We start from the raw sequence: 17,969 nt of genomic DNA, 5'->3' as shown, positions 1-17,969 counted from the left end.
ACTTTTACCACACACAAAAGAAATGCAAAAACCGAACCAAACCAAATTTTTTGTTATCCAAAAAATCGGTTCAGCTTCGATTCAAAGAAAATAAAAAATTGAATTTTTGGTTCGATTACCAATTTAGGAGAATATGAAAATTGGTTAACCAAAACCGATTTTACTGGTTTATTAAAAAAAAATTTAAAAATTAAAAATCTGGTTTATTATAAAAATATTAAATTAAAAAAATATATAAAATATAAAATTAAAACCAGTTCAAAACCGGTTAACCGAAAAAAACAGGTTTCCCTTTAACTAGTTTGGTCTTAGTTCAAGAAAATTCCTAAACCAAACAACCGATTTGGTTCACAAAATCGGAACACCCCTACCACACACATATCATAATAACATGAGGAATGCTAGGCCAACAATAACATATTCTCACAAACTTCTCTTACCGACGTGACAATTGAGTTGGCACTGTCACGTTAATTCCACCACACTTAAGGTACAAAATGGTTTTGACTAGACCAAAGAAACGGTCGTTCCTTCATAGGGAACAATCATTCTTTATGAATGAATGATTGTTCCTTCATAAACAAGGAGGTTCCAAGAAGAAGAAGAAGATCCTTCAGGAACAAGGTTTTTCCAAGAAGAAGAAGAACAAAATTAAAGAAGAAAGGAATTGATAGAGTGCCGACAGAGAAACAAGGTAAGAACAACCATGGTTGTTGCCATTTCTTATTAAAGGAATTGTTGTTCCTTCATAAGAAACAATTGTTCTTAACAAAAGAATGATTGTTTCTTAGTAGGGAACGACTATTCCTTCTGAAGAAACGACTGTTTGTTTCTCGTTGTGCCTTGGGTGCCTTGAGTGTGGTGGGAACTGACGTGACAGTATCAATCTATTGACACATTAAGGTTGTAAGAGAAGGTTGTGAGATTAGGTTGTAAACTTAGCATTTTTCTAATAATATTATTTCATGCTTAAGAAATTAATATATATTTATAATTTTCACTAATTGTCGATATTCACGTTTTAATGTAAATTTTATAAAGACATTTAAACATTATTAAATTTAATTAATTAATATTTTACTAGTATCAAAACATCATGATTAAAGAATTATTGTTTATCATATTTAACAAACCTATTTTCTTTATAATTCAAACATAATTTTTCATAACATGAGTTCATTCACTACATACAAGATTTCATCTTTCTGTATTTGAAACAAAATTTTGTATGCATAAGTTAACTCAGGTTTAAATTCTAGGATTAATATATCTAAAATAAATCATTTATGAATTTAGCACTAATTTAGGCTTTGCTTAATAACAATTTTTTATAGAACATTTTATTTTTATTTTTTTTTAAATTCAAGTGAAAATCTCAAAGAAAATTCTGGATAAAATAAAGACAGATTAATGACATCATATTTTATAATCCTGTTATTTTTCTTCTCCAATCATTGTCATAGTTTATAGTATTTAGAATGAAGATTTGAGTGATGCTACTGGCCCCATATTTTAGCTCTTTAGACCCCGAGTATTACCAAATTTTTAATTAAAATTACTAAATAAGACATAAAAGAGTTATAATAATCTAAAAATTTTATTTCCTCTTTCAATCATACACACTAATTCAATAAACCCTCATTTCTATTTTCAAACAGAGAAGATGGAATTTGTGCAAAGTTTGATCAAGATTATGTAATAATTAATAATTTTTTTATTTTTCTACACTTCTCCTAAATTATAAGTTAGTTTGATGCATTCAAATTTCTTAATTATTATTCTTACAATCTTGAATGTAAAAACAAGTGTGAATGGATTTCATCTTTAAATATTTTATTGAAAACAATAAGCCTAAAAAAAATTAAAAATATAATAAAAGAGTATTTTTGGAAGTAGATGAGGTTTATGAAGACATTTACATATGTTAAAACATTTTGTTGGGTATACAAATACTTAGAAGTGGGCTCTTAAAAGATAAAATGTGGGGGGCCAATAACATCACTATAAAGATTTATGTGAATAAATTTTATTATTTGGGAAGATGTACTCAAATAAACTTTTATTAAAGGATAAGTGATTTTTAATCTTAACAATTTACAATTTTGTAACATATCTTAATTCAATAAAACTAAACTTACAATTTTTTCATACAACTTTTTTTATACAACCCTAGCGTGATAGCTCGCGATTGATCAGTTTGTATTTAGATAGGTCAAATCTACTGCGAGCTGTCACATCAGGATTGTATAAAAATGTTGTATAAAAAAATTGTAAGTGTAGTGCTACTCATCTTAATTAAAATTTAGTTAGACAAAGAACCTATTTGATGTAATTTAAGGGTTAAATTTTTTCGGCCCATGATAAATAGTTAAGTCCTCTTGAAAATATTATAAAAATCTTTAAGGTTTTTTTTTTTTTTAAAAAATAAAAAACTATATATATACACCCGATTTATCTTATTAGGCTTCACCTCTAAATTTACCCCACTAAAATTTGCAAACATATAAAATGTCTAATTAAACCCTATCTATTTACAAAATAACCCTTACTTCTATATTTTTACTACTCATGTTATACTATCTCAAGCCTTCATTTATATATACCCTTTTTTTCTTTTTTATCTTCATTTAAATATATCAATCAAGCATACGTGCAGTTGTGCACATTGGCATCTCATGTGTGTTCTTTAAAAAAAAAAAACAATAACAAGTTATATTTATAAATTCTATAAATGAACAAATCAATTGAAAGCTAAAAACAATAAAATATGAAAAAATTAAGCCCAAGAATTTAATGCGTGTAAACACTAAAATTTACAATTGAATTGAAGACAGGATCCTGTGGGGCGAGCCATTGACAACCTTGATGCACCTGCGGGTGGTCTTCTTGCGGCTAAGAGGGAGCTTTAGCGATGCGGGGGAGTTGAAGTAGATAATGAGTTTGACAATACGAGAGCTAGAGCTTAGAGGTGATTTTTGTGGATACCTAATGAGAGGGTCAGCTTTTGCTTATATAGTGAGCCCAAGGGGTTCGAATCCTAGTAGGAATATGAGTCCCACTTGGTAGAGGAGTTCTCTTTTCAGGAAGAGATTGGATTATTTGCCTTTATCATTTTAGGCTTTCCTCTTTGACTGAGATACGGGATCTTGTCAAAAGAGGAATTTGGTTAGGATTCTAATCCTTGTTATGGATTGCTATGGGCGACTGGGCCGGACCCCAGTTTAGCTTAACTCGAGAGATAACCCAACTCATAGAGCAGGCAATTCCCAAGGTATTCTAAGCATGGGCTCAACCGAGATTGGGCCAAGACACTGGGTTGTCACATATTAATGATGTTATTGGATCTTGTCAAGTCCAATACGAATTTTGGCCCATACAGTTTGTCCCTCACTCTCTAAGTTAAAGGGTATTTAGCTTAAAGAGTAGATGAGTAGATCTTATTACTCGTATCTAGGATATAGACATGTCATTGCTCACGGGAGGAGGGCTTGATCGTTAGGGATGCTTTTTGGGCATAGTTAGTTCAGCTCGGATGTAGGATTGGAGACCACTGAGACCATCTTCAAGGCGATTCCGGGAATCGCATTTGCCATTCTTTTATTTCGGCAGTATCTAGCTGGTGGATCAAGACCACCGAGCCGAGTAGGATGTTGATTAGTCTTGGTCAATTCCAGAGACTGATGCCATTCGACGTCACCTTGGCAGCGATCCTACCATGAATAGTAACACGGCTTGGCGACCGCTCCCTTATGATGGTTCAAGCGAATGTGATTACATAGCCGTGCCAACTAGAGATAAAGTTAGTTCCTTTGAATTTGCACAGGTGGTGCTTAATCTTCTCATCGAGGCATTTAATTCGATACAGTCTAGCTATGCCGAACAAACCTTGTGAGTGAACTCTCAAGCGCTGTGTGGAAGGTGTACGCATCCCACCCCGTACGGTCTACTCATGCCACAGGCGAGGCGGGAAAACGAAAAGTCTCTGCCTTTGTATTGCCAATGGTGTCATGCCTCTTGTCTTTTATAGCTCAAACTTGCTTAAGTAATGTCTCTTCATTTTATGAACTTATTTTTTCCATTTGAGTTTGTTTTGAGAGAGAGGGGGTCGACGAACTTTTGCTTTGGAGAACTTTTTCCGATTGTCATTCACGGTAAATCTCTACATTGTTTGTTCATTTTCCTTTGTTTTTCATTTTTTTTTCCTTATTTCTAGGTGAAAACCAAACGTTTTAGAGGCATTTTCAGGGGATTTGGGCTTATATTGAATCTGGTTTTGAACTTTTAGGGAAGAGTGGTTTTACTAGGTTCTTAGGCTGTTTTTAGGGGTTGAATTGGTTTTTGGGTTTGCATTGGACAGAAGGATGAAGATGAAGAGTTATTCTTTTTGTCTTTTATCTTGAGGAAGACAAAGTTTTATGGGGTTGGGCCGAGACAAATAATTGAGAGAAGTTTGACTCTGTGACAGAGTAGTTCCGAGTCGACTAGGGGTCGAAGTATCTGACGTGGACCATGATGTTGGGAGGGAACGAGTACGAGGATGCATCGACCATAGTGGTGATCCTAAAAGGTGATGAGGTGGCTCCATCCAGAGGAGTGAGCATTGCCTTTCGTCCTAGTGATGTGTTGAGCGATCGTGATGCAAAGTTGAGTGATGATAAATTGATCGACGGAGGGTCTAGTGGTGAGTGTGAATGGAAAGATGTTACTAATGTGGGTCAGGCTAATGATGGCGAGGGCCCTTCAACTAATGGCGGTGATGGGGATGAGCAGAGCCGCCCCGGAGTGGGGATGTTGGTAGATAATCTGTCATCTGGGATTAAATCGGTAGAGCTTATGAAGCTTAGGTATATGTACAAGATACTGACTTCCATTAAGATGAGAGTGCCGACCCAACATAAAAGAGTGGACTGGTCCATGCTAGGGTGGGTTAGCATCTATGAGTAGACTTTGGTGGAGGGGATGCGCTTCCCTATTCCTTGGCTGGTGCATGAAGTGCTGAGCCACTATGGTATCACCCCAAGCCAACTGATGTCGAATGTATGACGACTGCTTATGTCCATCGAATGTCTGTGTGCTCGGCTCAGTGTAGAGTTCAGGGCTATGGATATGTTCTATTCGTATTATCTGAAAGAACATGATAAGGAGAGAGGTTGGTACCTCTTTATGCTTCGGCACAGCCAAAGGCACCAGGTAATTGGGCTTAAAGACTTATGACCAAAAATGGAAGGACGAGTACTTTTTTGTCAAGGGTGAGTTGGTCTTCGGGGGAGGAGGAGTCGAGGGCATTCCTTTCTTTTGGCAAATGACAGGTGAGGAGGTTTAGTTTTGGCTAAGTGTTAGAGTACTGAATCTCATTGCTTCTTTTTTTATAGATTTGAACTACAACAAACACTTGCCAAGTCTTCATGCCAAAGAGAAGAGCCAAACGATTCTTGCTTTGTTAGAAGAAGAAAGAAATTATCGCCAAGTGTTATATGAGACGAACCTATGAAAGAGTCATTTGTGGAGCCACATTCCCGAGGTGCAAGAATGTACTTTGATTCCACTCAGACACCTGTTGTTGCATGTCTTGTTAGCTCGGTACAACAACCTCATCGTCTTTGGTAGATCTATATGTCACCCATTAACGGTTGAAGAATTGTGCCTTGCAGACAAGAGGATGTCGAGCGAGTTTCAAGTGCCATTGGTGAAAGAGATAAAAGAGAAGCACTGGATTGAGTCAACGAGGAAGCGAAGGAGAACCAAGCCGGGTGGAAGCTCATCAGCTTCAATTGAGACGAATCTGAGCTTTGTTTCTCCATCTGCTCAGAAGGTGGTGTCAGATGACGATATCGTGAAGATCGTCATTCTATCTAACACCTCAACCTACTCTAATACATCCTTTGTCGAGGCCGTCATGGATTTTTTTCCTCTTCCTGAGGACAAGCGTCAACTTAGGCAGCTCGGTGCAGCGTAGGCGACCGAGCGGACGATGGCTCGGTTCTTTTAGGCAATTGACTTCATTCTCTCTCGTGTCGCTTACCCTTTTTACTTAGTCTAATTCGTTTACCATTTCGTGATTGTAGGCTTTTTCTAGGGGTGTCTATCTTCAGAAGTTAGTTACTTCGTAGGATAGAAGGAACAAAGAATTGGAGTGACGCAACAAAGAGCTCGCTGATGCTACCTCCGAGCTGGAGCACAGGCTCTGAGCTAGGCAAGAGAGAGATGAGGGGCTAGAAAAGGACCGTGTGGATCTTACTCAACAATTGCAGAAAGCTCAAGCCGAGTAGGAGACTGAGAGGGCCTCCTTCCTCTACAGGTTGAAGACCGTCTCTATTGAGGCAGTTTTGAAGACTCGCTCGGAGCTCATAGAGGAGTATAAGGCAGGGAAGCAGGGTGAACAGGAGCTAGATGAAGACATAGCAGAATACAAGACTTTCCTTGCAGAGTACGAGCTTGGACCCGAACCGAATAGCCACAAAGATGAAATCGATGCACCTAAACTCAGGCTGGATGGTTGGGCGATGGATTGCAGGAGTCGACTGAAGGTGTAGTTGCGTCGATAGGTCAACTAACTGGAGATGTGTCTAGGCCGAGCGGCTCAATTACTGAGGATGCTTAAACTTTATAAATTTCTTTTGTTGTTTCTTTTTTGTAAGTGTCGAGTGCACCTTTCATTTGTAAATGCCGAGTGCACTGAATCATAGGAAACTTTAGCCCTTGGGGTGTTTTATAGAAAGAGTCCGACTCTTTTTGTTTGCTTTCCATTTGATAAAAGTTATTAAATGTTGCGGATTTGTTAGAATGATGTCGAGATGAGAATGTCCCTCACAACCCTTAGGGCATTCATTATCAACACACTTAAGCAACTTTGATAACTAAATAGTACCTCTATTAATTGGGTGATGACAAAATTCAAACTGCAGAAAAAAAAAAAAAAACATCTAACAAAAGTTGGGGGAGTGGACAGGCCTACCCTGTCCCCTGTTGTAGATAATTAAGCTAGAGAAGGCGGGGCTGAGCCGACCAGTTTCAAAAGTGGTAGGCTTTTAGATGGGTGGCATTCTAACTGTTTGTGATGTTCTTGTCCTCTGGTGTTTGTAGTTGATATGCTCATTTGTCAACAACTTTAGTGATTTTGTAAGATCCTTCGCAAGTGAGGCCGAGGTTGCCAGCTCCTAATACTCTTGTGTTCTGGAACACTTGGTCAAAACTCAATCGTCGACCTTGAAAACTCTGGCTTAGACATTCTTGTTGTAGTGTCGAGCCACCTTTTGTAGGTATATAGCATTGCGAATTAATGTTTGATCCTGTAACTCGTCGACGGTGTCAAGATTGTGGCAAAGTTGTTGTCTGTTGGCATCTTCATCTATCCATTGGAGATGTATTGAGGGGTTCACCATTTCTGCTGAAATAATAGCTTCCAAGTCATAGGCCAAAGAAAATGGGGTTTCTCCTATAGATAACCATGTCATGGTGTGATAGGACCATAATACTCCAGGGAGCTTGTGCTCTTAAACGCCCTTTGCTTTTTATAATCTCTTCTTCAATGTCTGGAGAATGATTTTGTTCGAGGATTCAGCTTGCCCATTCACTTGGGGGCACCGAGGCGTAGAGAAACTTAACATGATGTTCTACGTTTTACAGAAGTCTTGGAAGTCTAAACTGATAAACTGGGAGTCGTTGTTTGTAACTATTTCCCTGGGCAGGCTGAACCGGCAAATTAAGTTCTTCCATACAAAGCTCTTTACTTCGCGATATCTGATTTGGGTGGAGGCTTCCACTTCTATCTGTTTAGTGAAGTAATCAATGACCATGAGCATGTATACACTTTGGTCTGACGCAGTTGGTAACTTTCCAACGATATCCATCCCCCACTTCATGAATGGCCAAGGTATGGGGATAAAGTTGAGTTGTTCTGGAGGAAGACGTGACACTTTGGAAAAGCATTGGCAACTGTCACACTTCTTAGCGTACTTGACCGCGTCGACGCGCATGGTGGGCTAGTAGTAACTGACTGTCAGTGCTTTGTTGGCGAGACTTCATCCCCCAGCATGATTGTCACACTCGCCTAGAGTTCTAGAACACGTACTTAGCTTCCTTAAGGGTGATACACTTGAGGTATGGTCCTAAGAACAATCTTCTGAGTAGGCGGCCTTCATATATGATGAACCATGCCGCTTTGGCTTTGAGCCGCCTTGCCTCATTCTTATCTTTGGAGAGTTCGTCGTTCTCCAAGTAATGTAAGATGCGGGCCATCCATGATTCGTCCAAGCCTACTAGAGCGACTTCGGTCGAGCTAAGGGAGATTGCCGATGTCTGTAGATGTATCAATGGGATCATTATTGGTCGTTCGGCCTTAAGAGTTAGACCAAGGTTGGCAAAGGCATCTACATGGGAGTTTTCGGTCCTCGGGACTTGGATGATTGTGCATTCTTCAAAAGATGACTGAAACCCATTGGCTAGGGTTAGGTATGAGGTCATTTTGGTGTCTCGTGCCTGATAAGATCCTTGGAGTTGGTTCACCACCAGCTGTGAGTTAGATTTTACATCTATCTTTTTAATTCTCATTCCTTTAGCCAGTGAGAGTCCGGTGAACAGCGATTTGTATTCGGCCTCATTGTTAGTTGCCTTAAAGCTGCACCGGACGGTTTGTTATAGAATGTATCCCTCTAGGGAGATGAGTACTGACCCAATCCATTGTCATTGACATTGCTTGAACCATCCACTATCATGGTCCACTTTGAAGGTGTATTATCAGTCAGACACAAGAGCTATCTCTCCACCTGAACAGAAATGCTAGGTGCTAAATCGGCGATAAAGTCAGCTAACACTTGAGATTTGATGGTGGTATAGGGTTGGAAGGAGATATCAAACTCACTCAGTTCGACCACCCATTGAATGAGCCGACCCGAGAGATATGGCTTGTGAAGTATCTTTTTCAATAGGTAGGAGGTCAAGACCGTGACCAGGTGGCATTGAAAATATGGTCGCAACTTTCATGCAGCTGTGATCAAGGCAAGGGCCAACTTCTTGAGTTGGTTGTACCAAGTCTCAGCGTTGAGTAAGGATTTGCTAGTGTAGTAAATTAGGAGTTGCCTTCTTTCTTCCTCTCGGATCAGCACAGCTGATTTGGCAAATTCTGACACTGGCAGATAGGTGAAGAGTTATTCCCCCATCTTCGGCTTGAAGAGTAGTGGAGGCGATGTTAAGTACAACTTCAGTTGAGTCAGTGCTTCTTCGCATTCTTCAGTCCACTAAAACTTCTTTGACTTTCTAAGTGTAGTAAAGAAGAGGTGGCATTTTTCCGCCGACTTAGAGATGAAATGGCTCAGGGCGGCTATCCTTCCTGTGAAATGTTGTACATCTTTTATGCTAGTTGGAGATGGGATACCCAAGACTGCCCTGATCTAATCGGGATTGGCTTTGATGTTGCGCTGTATCACCATATATCCTAGAAACTTCCATGAGAATACGCCGAAAGAGCACTTAGCCGAATTTAGCTTCATATTGTATTTTTGCAACACCTCAAAGGCTTACCGAAGGTGGTCAGGGTGTTGCTCGGTGATTACTGACTTTACCAGCATATCGTCGATGTAGACCTCCATAAAGTCTCCTAGCAAGTTGAAGAACATTTTGTTCACGAGTCGCTGGTAAGTGGGTCTAGCGTTCTTCAGATCGAATGACATCACTTTGTAGCAATAGATGCCTTATCCGGTGATGAAGACGGTCTTTTCTTAGTCATCCAGGTGCATCAGTATCTGGTTGTATCCAAAGAAGGCATCCACAAAGCTAAGCAATTCATGTCCAACGATGGCATCCACTAACATGTCTATGTGAGGGAGTAGGAAAGAGCCTTTTGGACAAACCTTGTTCAGGTCGGTGAAGTCAATACAAACTCTCTATTTCTTGTTCTTCTTCTTCACTACCACCATGTTCGCCAACCAATCTGTTGCTAAGTAGTTTCTCCACCTACTAGTTAATCACCTTGTTTCTCTCTAGGGTGAATCTTCTCATTTTTTGTCTCACGGGAGGGAAGTACAGGTCAGCATTTAGTTTGTGCATGATAGCTTCAGGGTTGATCCCAGTCATGTCGAAGTGAGACCAAGTGAAGCAATCTTGGTTCTCCTTTAGGAAGTCAATCAGCTTTCTTTGGATATCAGGTGAGAGCCGAGCCCTAATTTGTGTCTTTTGATCTGAAAACTTTTGGTGAATTTGGACCTCATCTAACTCCTCCATTATTGGCTGGTCTAGCTGTACTCTTCCAATTGGAGGTATCTGTAGTTGTTACATGGCGCCATGGTTCGGCTTGAAGGCATTTTGATAACAATCTTTGGAAGCCTTTTGATCTCCTTTAATCTTTTTGATGCCCTACTTGATGGGAAACCTAATTGTCTAGTGAAAAGTTAAGGGAATAGCTCTCATGATGTGAATCCATGGCCGACACATTATAGGGGGAGGAGGCTTCTAGTATCATGAAGATGGTTTGCTGGTTAATCCCTTCGGTGTAGACCGGTAGAGCAATCTCCCAATGGTGTATTTTTTCTCCAAGCTGAATCCGACGAGGAGAGTTGGGCGGCGGTTAATGCTAGACTCATCTAGCCCCATCACCTTGAATGCTTCAAGGAACATGATATTTGTTGAGGAGTCGAGGTCTATCAGGATTATTCTGACAATGATGTTGGCAATCTAGAAGGTGATTACGAGTACATCATGATGTGGATTCAGGAGTGTTGTTGTTTCGTTATCTATGAATTCTATGGTTAGGTTGGTGGCTCTTTGTTGTGTTGGTCTTGAGTGTTGGAACTATGGGTTAGCTGCGGCTCGAGCATGGTGCTTCGCTGAGAAGTAGCTTACTCCACTAACTTCTTATCCGCCCGAGATAACCCCACACATTCCATCTACTAGAAGGGCTTTTAGTAGCGGAGTAACTTGGCGATCTCTATTCATCAATGTGATTTTCCTCTTGTCTATCAAGAATTCGTAGAGATGTCCCCTTTTCAGTAGCTCGGCTACTTCGAGTCAAAGTGCAATCCAATCAACGGTGTTGTGGTTGTGATCTCCATGGAATTTGCATCATTTGGTAGTGTTCCGCTTTGCTCCAGGATTTTTTAATTTGGCTAGCCATCTGACCACGTTCCCCATCTCCTTCATCAAAACTACCACTTCCAGTGGCTCGATATTGAGGTTGTAGTCGGGCAGCTTGCACTTGGGTGGTGTGCTAGGGTCATCATTTCAAGCCAGATGATGATCTAGTTGGCACATGTTGTCTCATACAAAAACCCTTCTTACCGAATAGTGCTCTAGCCTGGTGTCACGATGATTATCAAGGCGTCGGGAGCGACGATCATCGCAGGTGCTTTGCTTGGCTCTATGAGCTTTATCTTCCTCCCACCTTATCTCAACTCAAGCACGGGCCAATACATCATCCATGGTACTGCAATTAAATTCGGTGAGTTCTTTGTACAATTCCACATCTAGAGTTAGGCCTTTCTTAAAAGCGTTGATCGCAGTCTCTTGGTTGTAGTACAGGATTGAGATTTTTTCGCAATTGAAACGCCCCACATAGTCTCGTAGGGGCTCGTTGCGGTGCTGTCGGATCCAATAGAGGTCACCAAATGACTTCTCTAATTTTTTGCTGCTAGCAAATTGCTTCACAAAGGTATCTGTGAGCTGGGCGAATGAGGCGATGTAGTGATTGGGGAGGTTGGTGTACCATTAGAGTGCAGACCCTATTATTAGGCTGGAGCAGAAACTTTTGCACATGCATGCCTCTTGAAGATCCCTTGGTATGGCAGCGGTAAACATTCTCTGCTTGTAGGAGGCTATATGATCATTTCGGTCAATGGTGCCATCATACAACTTCATGTTGGGGAAGGTGAATTTGCGGGGCAAATCTGCGAGGGCGATGGTATCCACAAATAGCGACTCGGCATAGCTTTGGGGTTGACTCTTTTTTAGGGGTGTTGGCACCCCTAGGATGCGCTGGATCATGGCTTCCACTTCAGCTAGTCGTTTGGTCAGTGTTTGCTCAAGGGTGGTTGGTGTAGGAGTATTGAGGTTATGGAGGAATTGGGAGAACAGTCTTGGGTTGATGTGAATGGTCGTGCCAAATGGTATGGCTTAGAGAGTTGTTCTGATTAGTGATTGCATAAGGTGTGTTTGTTGGTGTGCAAAGGGGGTGTTCAGTTGCTGGGGTGGCACGGTTTGGGCATGTGTTTCGACAATTGGGTTGGTAGAGATATGGGCATTATCTTATTGGGTCAGCCCGGCCATGTCTGTCGTGGTGTTAGGGTCTCTGTTGCTACAAGTACTAGGAAAGGCATCGCTGTTTGGGCTCAGAAACAATTGTCTAGGTTGAATGGGGGGTCAAGAGGTGGATGCATGATGCTAGTTGAATGACCAATCCAAAGAGTAGAATTGATTCACCTTATTCTGGAGAGCTTGATTTTCGATGCAGATGGCGGCGTTTTGGACTTCCAAGGCTTGGCACTTGTTGTTGTTTTCCTGCACCAACGCAGTGAGCGCTTCGATCTGGGCCGCTACATCTGGCGCTGCGTTTTCCGTGCGGCTGGCCATGAGAACTGAACGGAAGGGAAAGGATCGAACAGTAGGTCGCACTGCATCGTTTGATTGGCAGGGCCCCACGGTGGGCAGCAAATTGTAAACGCTAAAATTTACAATTGAATTGAAGGCAGGATCTTGTGGGGCGAGCCACTGACAACCTTGATAGACCTGCGGGTGGTCTTCTTGCGGCTAAGAAGGAGCTTTAGCGATGCGGGGTTGTGGAAGTAGATAATGGGTTTGACAATATGAGAGCTAGAGCTTAGGGTTGATTTTTGTGGATACCTAACAAGACGGTCAACCTCTGTTTATATAGTGAACCCAAGGAGTTCGAATCCTAGTAGAACTCTAAGTCCTACTTGGTAAGGGAGTTCGCTTTTCGGAAAGAGATTGGATTCTTTGCCTTTATCAGTTTAGGCTTTCCTCTTTGAGTGAGATACGTGATCTTGTCAAAAGAGGAATTTGGTTAAGATTCTGATGCTCGTTATGGATTATTATGGGCGAATAGGCCGGACCCAGTTCAGATTAACTAGGGAGATGGCCCAACTCATAGAGCAGGCAGTTCCCCCAAGGTATTCTAAGCGTGGGCTCAACCGGGAATAGGTCAAGACTCTAGGTCGTCACATATCAACAATGCTATTGGACCTCGTCAGGTCCAATACGAATTTTGACCCATACAATGCGTATACGTTATTGATCAAACTAAATTTCATCTTGATTTTTTAAAAATAAAATTAGGGTTTATAATGTAGAAAAAGAAGTAGAAATTTTAAATTAATAACAAAAGATTTATTCTAGATGGATTGTGTATAAAATACTCTTTTGAGTCTGCCATGTTTCAAATTTGAAGCAAGGGTATAATATAATTATTACTAAAATTTTCTTCAAAGAAGATGTAATTATCAGACAAAAACTTGTTTGTAAATAATAATAATAAGATTAAGATTATCTACAAGTTACACTAACACAATACTTAATTAATACGCCAAAGTAAAAGGTAAATATGATATTGGTTTGTTGCAATGGATGGAAAATAAATAATTGATAGGTTATAATATATGTAGTGGAAATATAAATAAAATGGCTGATTTGTAAATAGGTGGGTTTTATTTAGACATTTATATAGATTTAAAAATCTTAACCGGTAAATTTAGAATTGGGGTCTAGTAAAAGGCACTACTCTTTTGAAAATTGTTAAAACTGATGACTTGATAATTTTATGGAGTAAATGAAATTATCCAAAATTTGAAATAGAAAATTTAATTAAAAAATATTTGAAATTAGTTTTGAATACAATTGTAACAACTAATATAAGAATTGAAAAAAGATTAACTAGTTCAAAAGGTCTTATAATTTTTAATTATGGAAAAAATTCTTGAATATTATATTGAATATAAAAAAAAAATTACTAGAGATAATGATATAATAATAATATGTCTTTAAGTTTCTAAAATTAAAAAAAAAAACAAAAAAAACTTACCTTAATGAGTTGTTAAAATTTACAATGTAATGTATTAGTAAATATTACTATATTACCCTCGTACCATTAATTTTAACACCTAAAATTTAGTAACCGGGAGATTTATGTTACTCTTAAAAAGTTTTTGGGAATTTTATCATACTTTTGTGAAATTAAAGATTATCTTTATTTTTATATTAATAATAAATCATAATAAAACTCAAAATAAAATAAAAAAATTGAAAACCTGACAACCGTTGGATAAAAAACTCAACTCCTTTCAGAAAACGAACGGTGATCCGCACATATATCTTTCTCACACTTCACAAAAAAATGTTCTAACAGAGAAATACCAAAAAAAATTTGTATTAAAAAATGAAAAATTATTGGAGACAAGAAAGGAACCTCTTTTTCTAAAAAGAGAGAAAGGGTTGTTTGGTTTGCGAGAAAAAAAAATCCCATTTTCTCTCTTCTTCTACTTGTACAAAAATTGATAGAAAGGAAGAAACTTGATAGAAGAAGAGAGAAGAACTCCACCAAAAAAAGAAACCCATTAAAGCTTTTTAGGTTTTAAGATTAATGGAACTGGATAGTATTGAGTGTGTGGCATCAACAGATGGAATTGATGAGGACGAGATCCATCACCACAATAATCTTCATCATCATCATCACCATCAATTTCCATCATCAAAGCCTCACAATGCAATCAACAACACCAATAACAATACCAATTCCATAAATAGCATTGTGGGTCCAACTGCAATTGCCCCTGCCACTAGTGTTCATGAATTGCTTGAATGTCCCGTTTGTACAAATTCCATGTACCCACCAATCCATCAGGTATAGATTTGTTCATTTTGATGCGTTTTGAGGTTTTTGTGAACTGGGTTTTATTGGCATTGTTGATTTGATTTGCATGTGTGTTGGTTTTTGGATTCAAGGCGAAATTTTTTGAAATGGTTGTTGTGAAGATTTTATTTTGAGATTGCTTTTTTATTGGGTTTTTGTTTTTGATGTGTTTGATTTGTTGGGTTGTTGAATGTAGGATTGTCAAAATTGAGACTTGAATTGGGTAAAAAGTTGTGGATTTGGAGTTGGTATTATCATTTTGAAGGTGTTCTTTTTAATTTTCATGGTGGAGCTTGAGATGAATTTTGCTTATAAGGTTGTATTGAGAATGTTGGTAGATGGAATTCCATTTGGGAATTTTTGGTTCTATTTTATAACAAATTTGTGTTGCTTTATTTGGTTGCAACAAAATTTTTCATAAATTTAGAGATGATTCAGATAAAGATTCCATATTCAATGTGTCAATTTATATGATGATCTATAAGCTTGGCTAGGGATGCTTTGATTCCAAAGTCCTTATTTTGTTAATGTCAATTAAAGAGTTTAAACTTGTTCACAGATTTAAATGCAAATTTAATTTTTCTGTTTAATTCAGTAATGACCAGGACCACATGTCAATTGTGCAACTAAAGTAATCAGTTATGGATATTTTCAAAATCATATTTGTCATTTCTTTTGTTCTATTTGCTAATCCAGGCAGATTATTGCTGGAATACATTCACTGAAGTCATTCTTTCTACTGTTTTTTGTATTTCTGTTGATTTTTGTTAAAGGAAACGGGACAGACAAGTAACTAATCGTGTAGGTAACTATCCATTGAAAATAAGTATTTAATGTAGTATTTATGCTGATTGTCTCCTTTTATATACCTGTGTATGATTCAATGTTGTTGAGGATTTAGATTGGTTATATGTGATAGGGTTAATGATGACTATCATTCTTTGCATATAGATTTTTATTTTTTATTTTTGGCTTGAATTGAGATGTTTTGACATTAAAGCAGAATTTCCTATTTGAGCTATTTCTTTTCTTGATGTGTAACTTAAACCCAGAGGTCAATGTTCTTCAGATTAAAAAATATTTACTGTAAAGTATTTATGATATAATGAATTTCTTTTTGAAATAAATATGTAATTTTGTATTGGAGGATTAAGATGACTTGCACCTTATTGCATTTTCATGGCCTACAAAGCCTTGGCGTCTGTAAAGTAATTTTCCCCTTTGATTTTCTCAGTCTTTTCTGCTATCTCCTTGTATCTTATAACTTGTCTCTTTCTGAATATTCATAGTAATCTTGATGGTAAAGAAAATATTTGTCTTAGCTCCTATGTCCGCAGCAGTGTTGAAAGAAGAAGAAAAGATTGTCTTATGGATTCCAAATTTTATAGAAATTTATATTAGTTCAATGAATGTTAGATGATGAGCTGCGATTACACTGTTTCTTTTTTGCAGTGCCACAATGGACACACACTATGTTCCACCTGTAAAACAAGGGTACACAACCGGTGCCCCACTTGTAGACAGGAGCTTGGAGATATTAGGTGTTTAGCATTGGAGAAGGTAGCTGAGTCACTTGAACTGCCCTGCAAATATTACTCCTTGGGATGCCCAGAGATATTTCCATATTACAGTAAACTTAAGCATGAGGCTATGTGCACCTTCAGACCATATAATTGCCCATATGCCGGATCAGATTGCTCTGTTGTTGGTGACATCCCATACCTGGTTGCCCATTTGAGGGATGATCACAAAGTGGATATGCACACAGGATGCACATTCAACCATCGCTATGTGAAATCTAATCCCCGTGAAGTAGAGAATGCAACTTGGATGCTAACAGTAAGTGTATCTGATTTAAGATTCATTAATTAGTTCTACACCAAGAATATGAATATGATAGTTCCTGGTCGAACAATAACTATATTATTTAATCTTTTTTAAATCGTAAATTACTATCTAAATCTTTAATGTAAAACTTCTTTGATCAAACTCTCTATACAATATGGGTGCCGCCTCCTGTAAATCTGTTAAGAACCAAAGGCACAATTATATTCCGAGGGATCCACATTGTGTTTGCCCAGTTAGAACTACAATAGTTTGTGCATTCCCACTCATGATTGTGTTTCCTATTTGTTGGAATAAGGTATTTTGTTCATAAATTTTCTGGCTTTATATTGGTGGAAGGAATAAAGTCCAATCTTATCATGGGATTCACTGGGCAAAATTGCTTGAATTTGTTTTCATGAGACAATTTGTGGCCTACCTGAGGATGTGGATGGATCAACTATATTATATTTCAGACAGGTTTCTTGTGACTAGGAGTGAGAACACCCAAAGTTTCTCACTGAACTCTTTGCTTTTATTATTTTTTCTTTGGTCAGGTTTTCCATTGTTTCGGTCAATACTTCTGCCTTCACTTCGAAGCCTTCCAGCTTGGAACAGCTCCCGTGTATATGGCATTCCTCCGTTTTATGGGTGATGAAAGTGAGGCTCGGAACTACAGCTACAGCCTAGAGGTTGGAGCAAATGGCAGGAAGCTCATTTGGGAGGGTACGCCTCGAAGTATCCGGGATTGCCACCGGAAGGTTAGGGACAGCCATGATGGTCTCATCATCCAACGGAACATGGCACTTTTCTTCTCTGGTGGTGACAGAAAAGAGCTGAAACTAAGAGTTACTGGGAGAATATGGAAGGAACAGCAGAATCCAGATGCTGGAGTGTGCATACCAAACCTATGTAGCTGAGAGGGTGATTTTGTATACATTTCCATTTGTTTGGTACATTTTCTGTTGTTTTGAGCTTTGCCAACATTTCCTGGGTGTGTTGTAATGGAATTGAGGGCTTGTGCATTTCAACTTCAGTAAATTGTATAAGAATCAGATTTTTCTTATTTAATGAATGATAAAATCACTTCATCTACGTTGTTGTGCATTTATAATCCTCATCTTTAAGTTATCATTTTCCCTGATAGGACAATACTTAAACCATAACCGTGAAAACATAATAGAGCCGAAGAACTAAATTGGCAAAGCTGAGCCAGGTAAACAGATTACAGATCTTCCAGAACAAACCAGATTGACAATGCTCAAACTAATGTAATAGGACTAATGGAACATAA

General features: G+C 38.6%; 1 protein-coding gene across 1 annotated transcript; it reads left to right on the top strand.

Moving 5' to 3' along the window:
• Positions 1–14,377: 14,377 nt before the first annotated feature.
• Positions 14,378–17,770, top strand: LOC116127825 (E3 ubiquitin-protein ligase SINAT5-like). The gene is made up of 3 exons (XM_031413489.1): positions 14,378–14,842; positions 16,304–16,690; positions 17,233–17,770. Exons 1-3 carry the CDS (start codon positions 14,582–14,584, stop codon positions 17,593–17,595), a joined length of 1,011 nt encoding a protein of 336 aa, XP_031269349.1. The 5' UTR covers positions 14,378–14,581; the 3' UTR covers positions 17,596–17,770.
• The last annotated feature ends 199 nt before the right edge of the window (positions 17,771–17,969 follow it).

The sequence above is a fragment of the Pistacia vera genome, unplaced genomic scaffold (assembly GCF_008641045.1).
Source record: "Pistacia vera cultivar Batoury unplaced genomic scaffold, PisVer_v2 Contig195, whole genome shotgun sequence".
Classification (NCBI taxonomy): domain Eukaryota; kingdom Viridiplantae; phylum Streptophyta; class Magnoliopsida; order Sapindales; family Anacardiaceae; genus Pistacia; species Pistacia vera.
The sequence above is the reverse complement of the archived record's forward strand: the minus strand, read 5'-3'. Positions and strand labels throughout refer to the sequence as shown.

Excerpts from the sequence above, each read along its gene's own strand:
- LOC116127825 (XM_031413489.1), top strand. The coding sequence starts at position 14,582 with ATGGAACTGGATAGTATTGAGTGTGTGGCATCAACAGATGGAATTGAT. Across the intron at positions 14,843-16,303 it reads TGTACCCACCAATCCATCAG|TGCCACAATGGACACACACT; the intron begins GTATAGATTTGT and ends TCTTTTTTGCAG. Across the intron at positions 16,691-17,232 it reads ATGCAACTTGGATGCTAACA|GTTTTCCATTGTTTCGGTCA; the intron begins GTAAGTGTATCT and ends TTCTTTGGTCAG.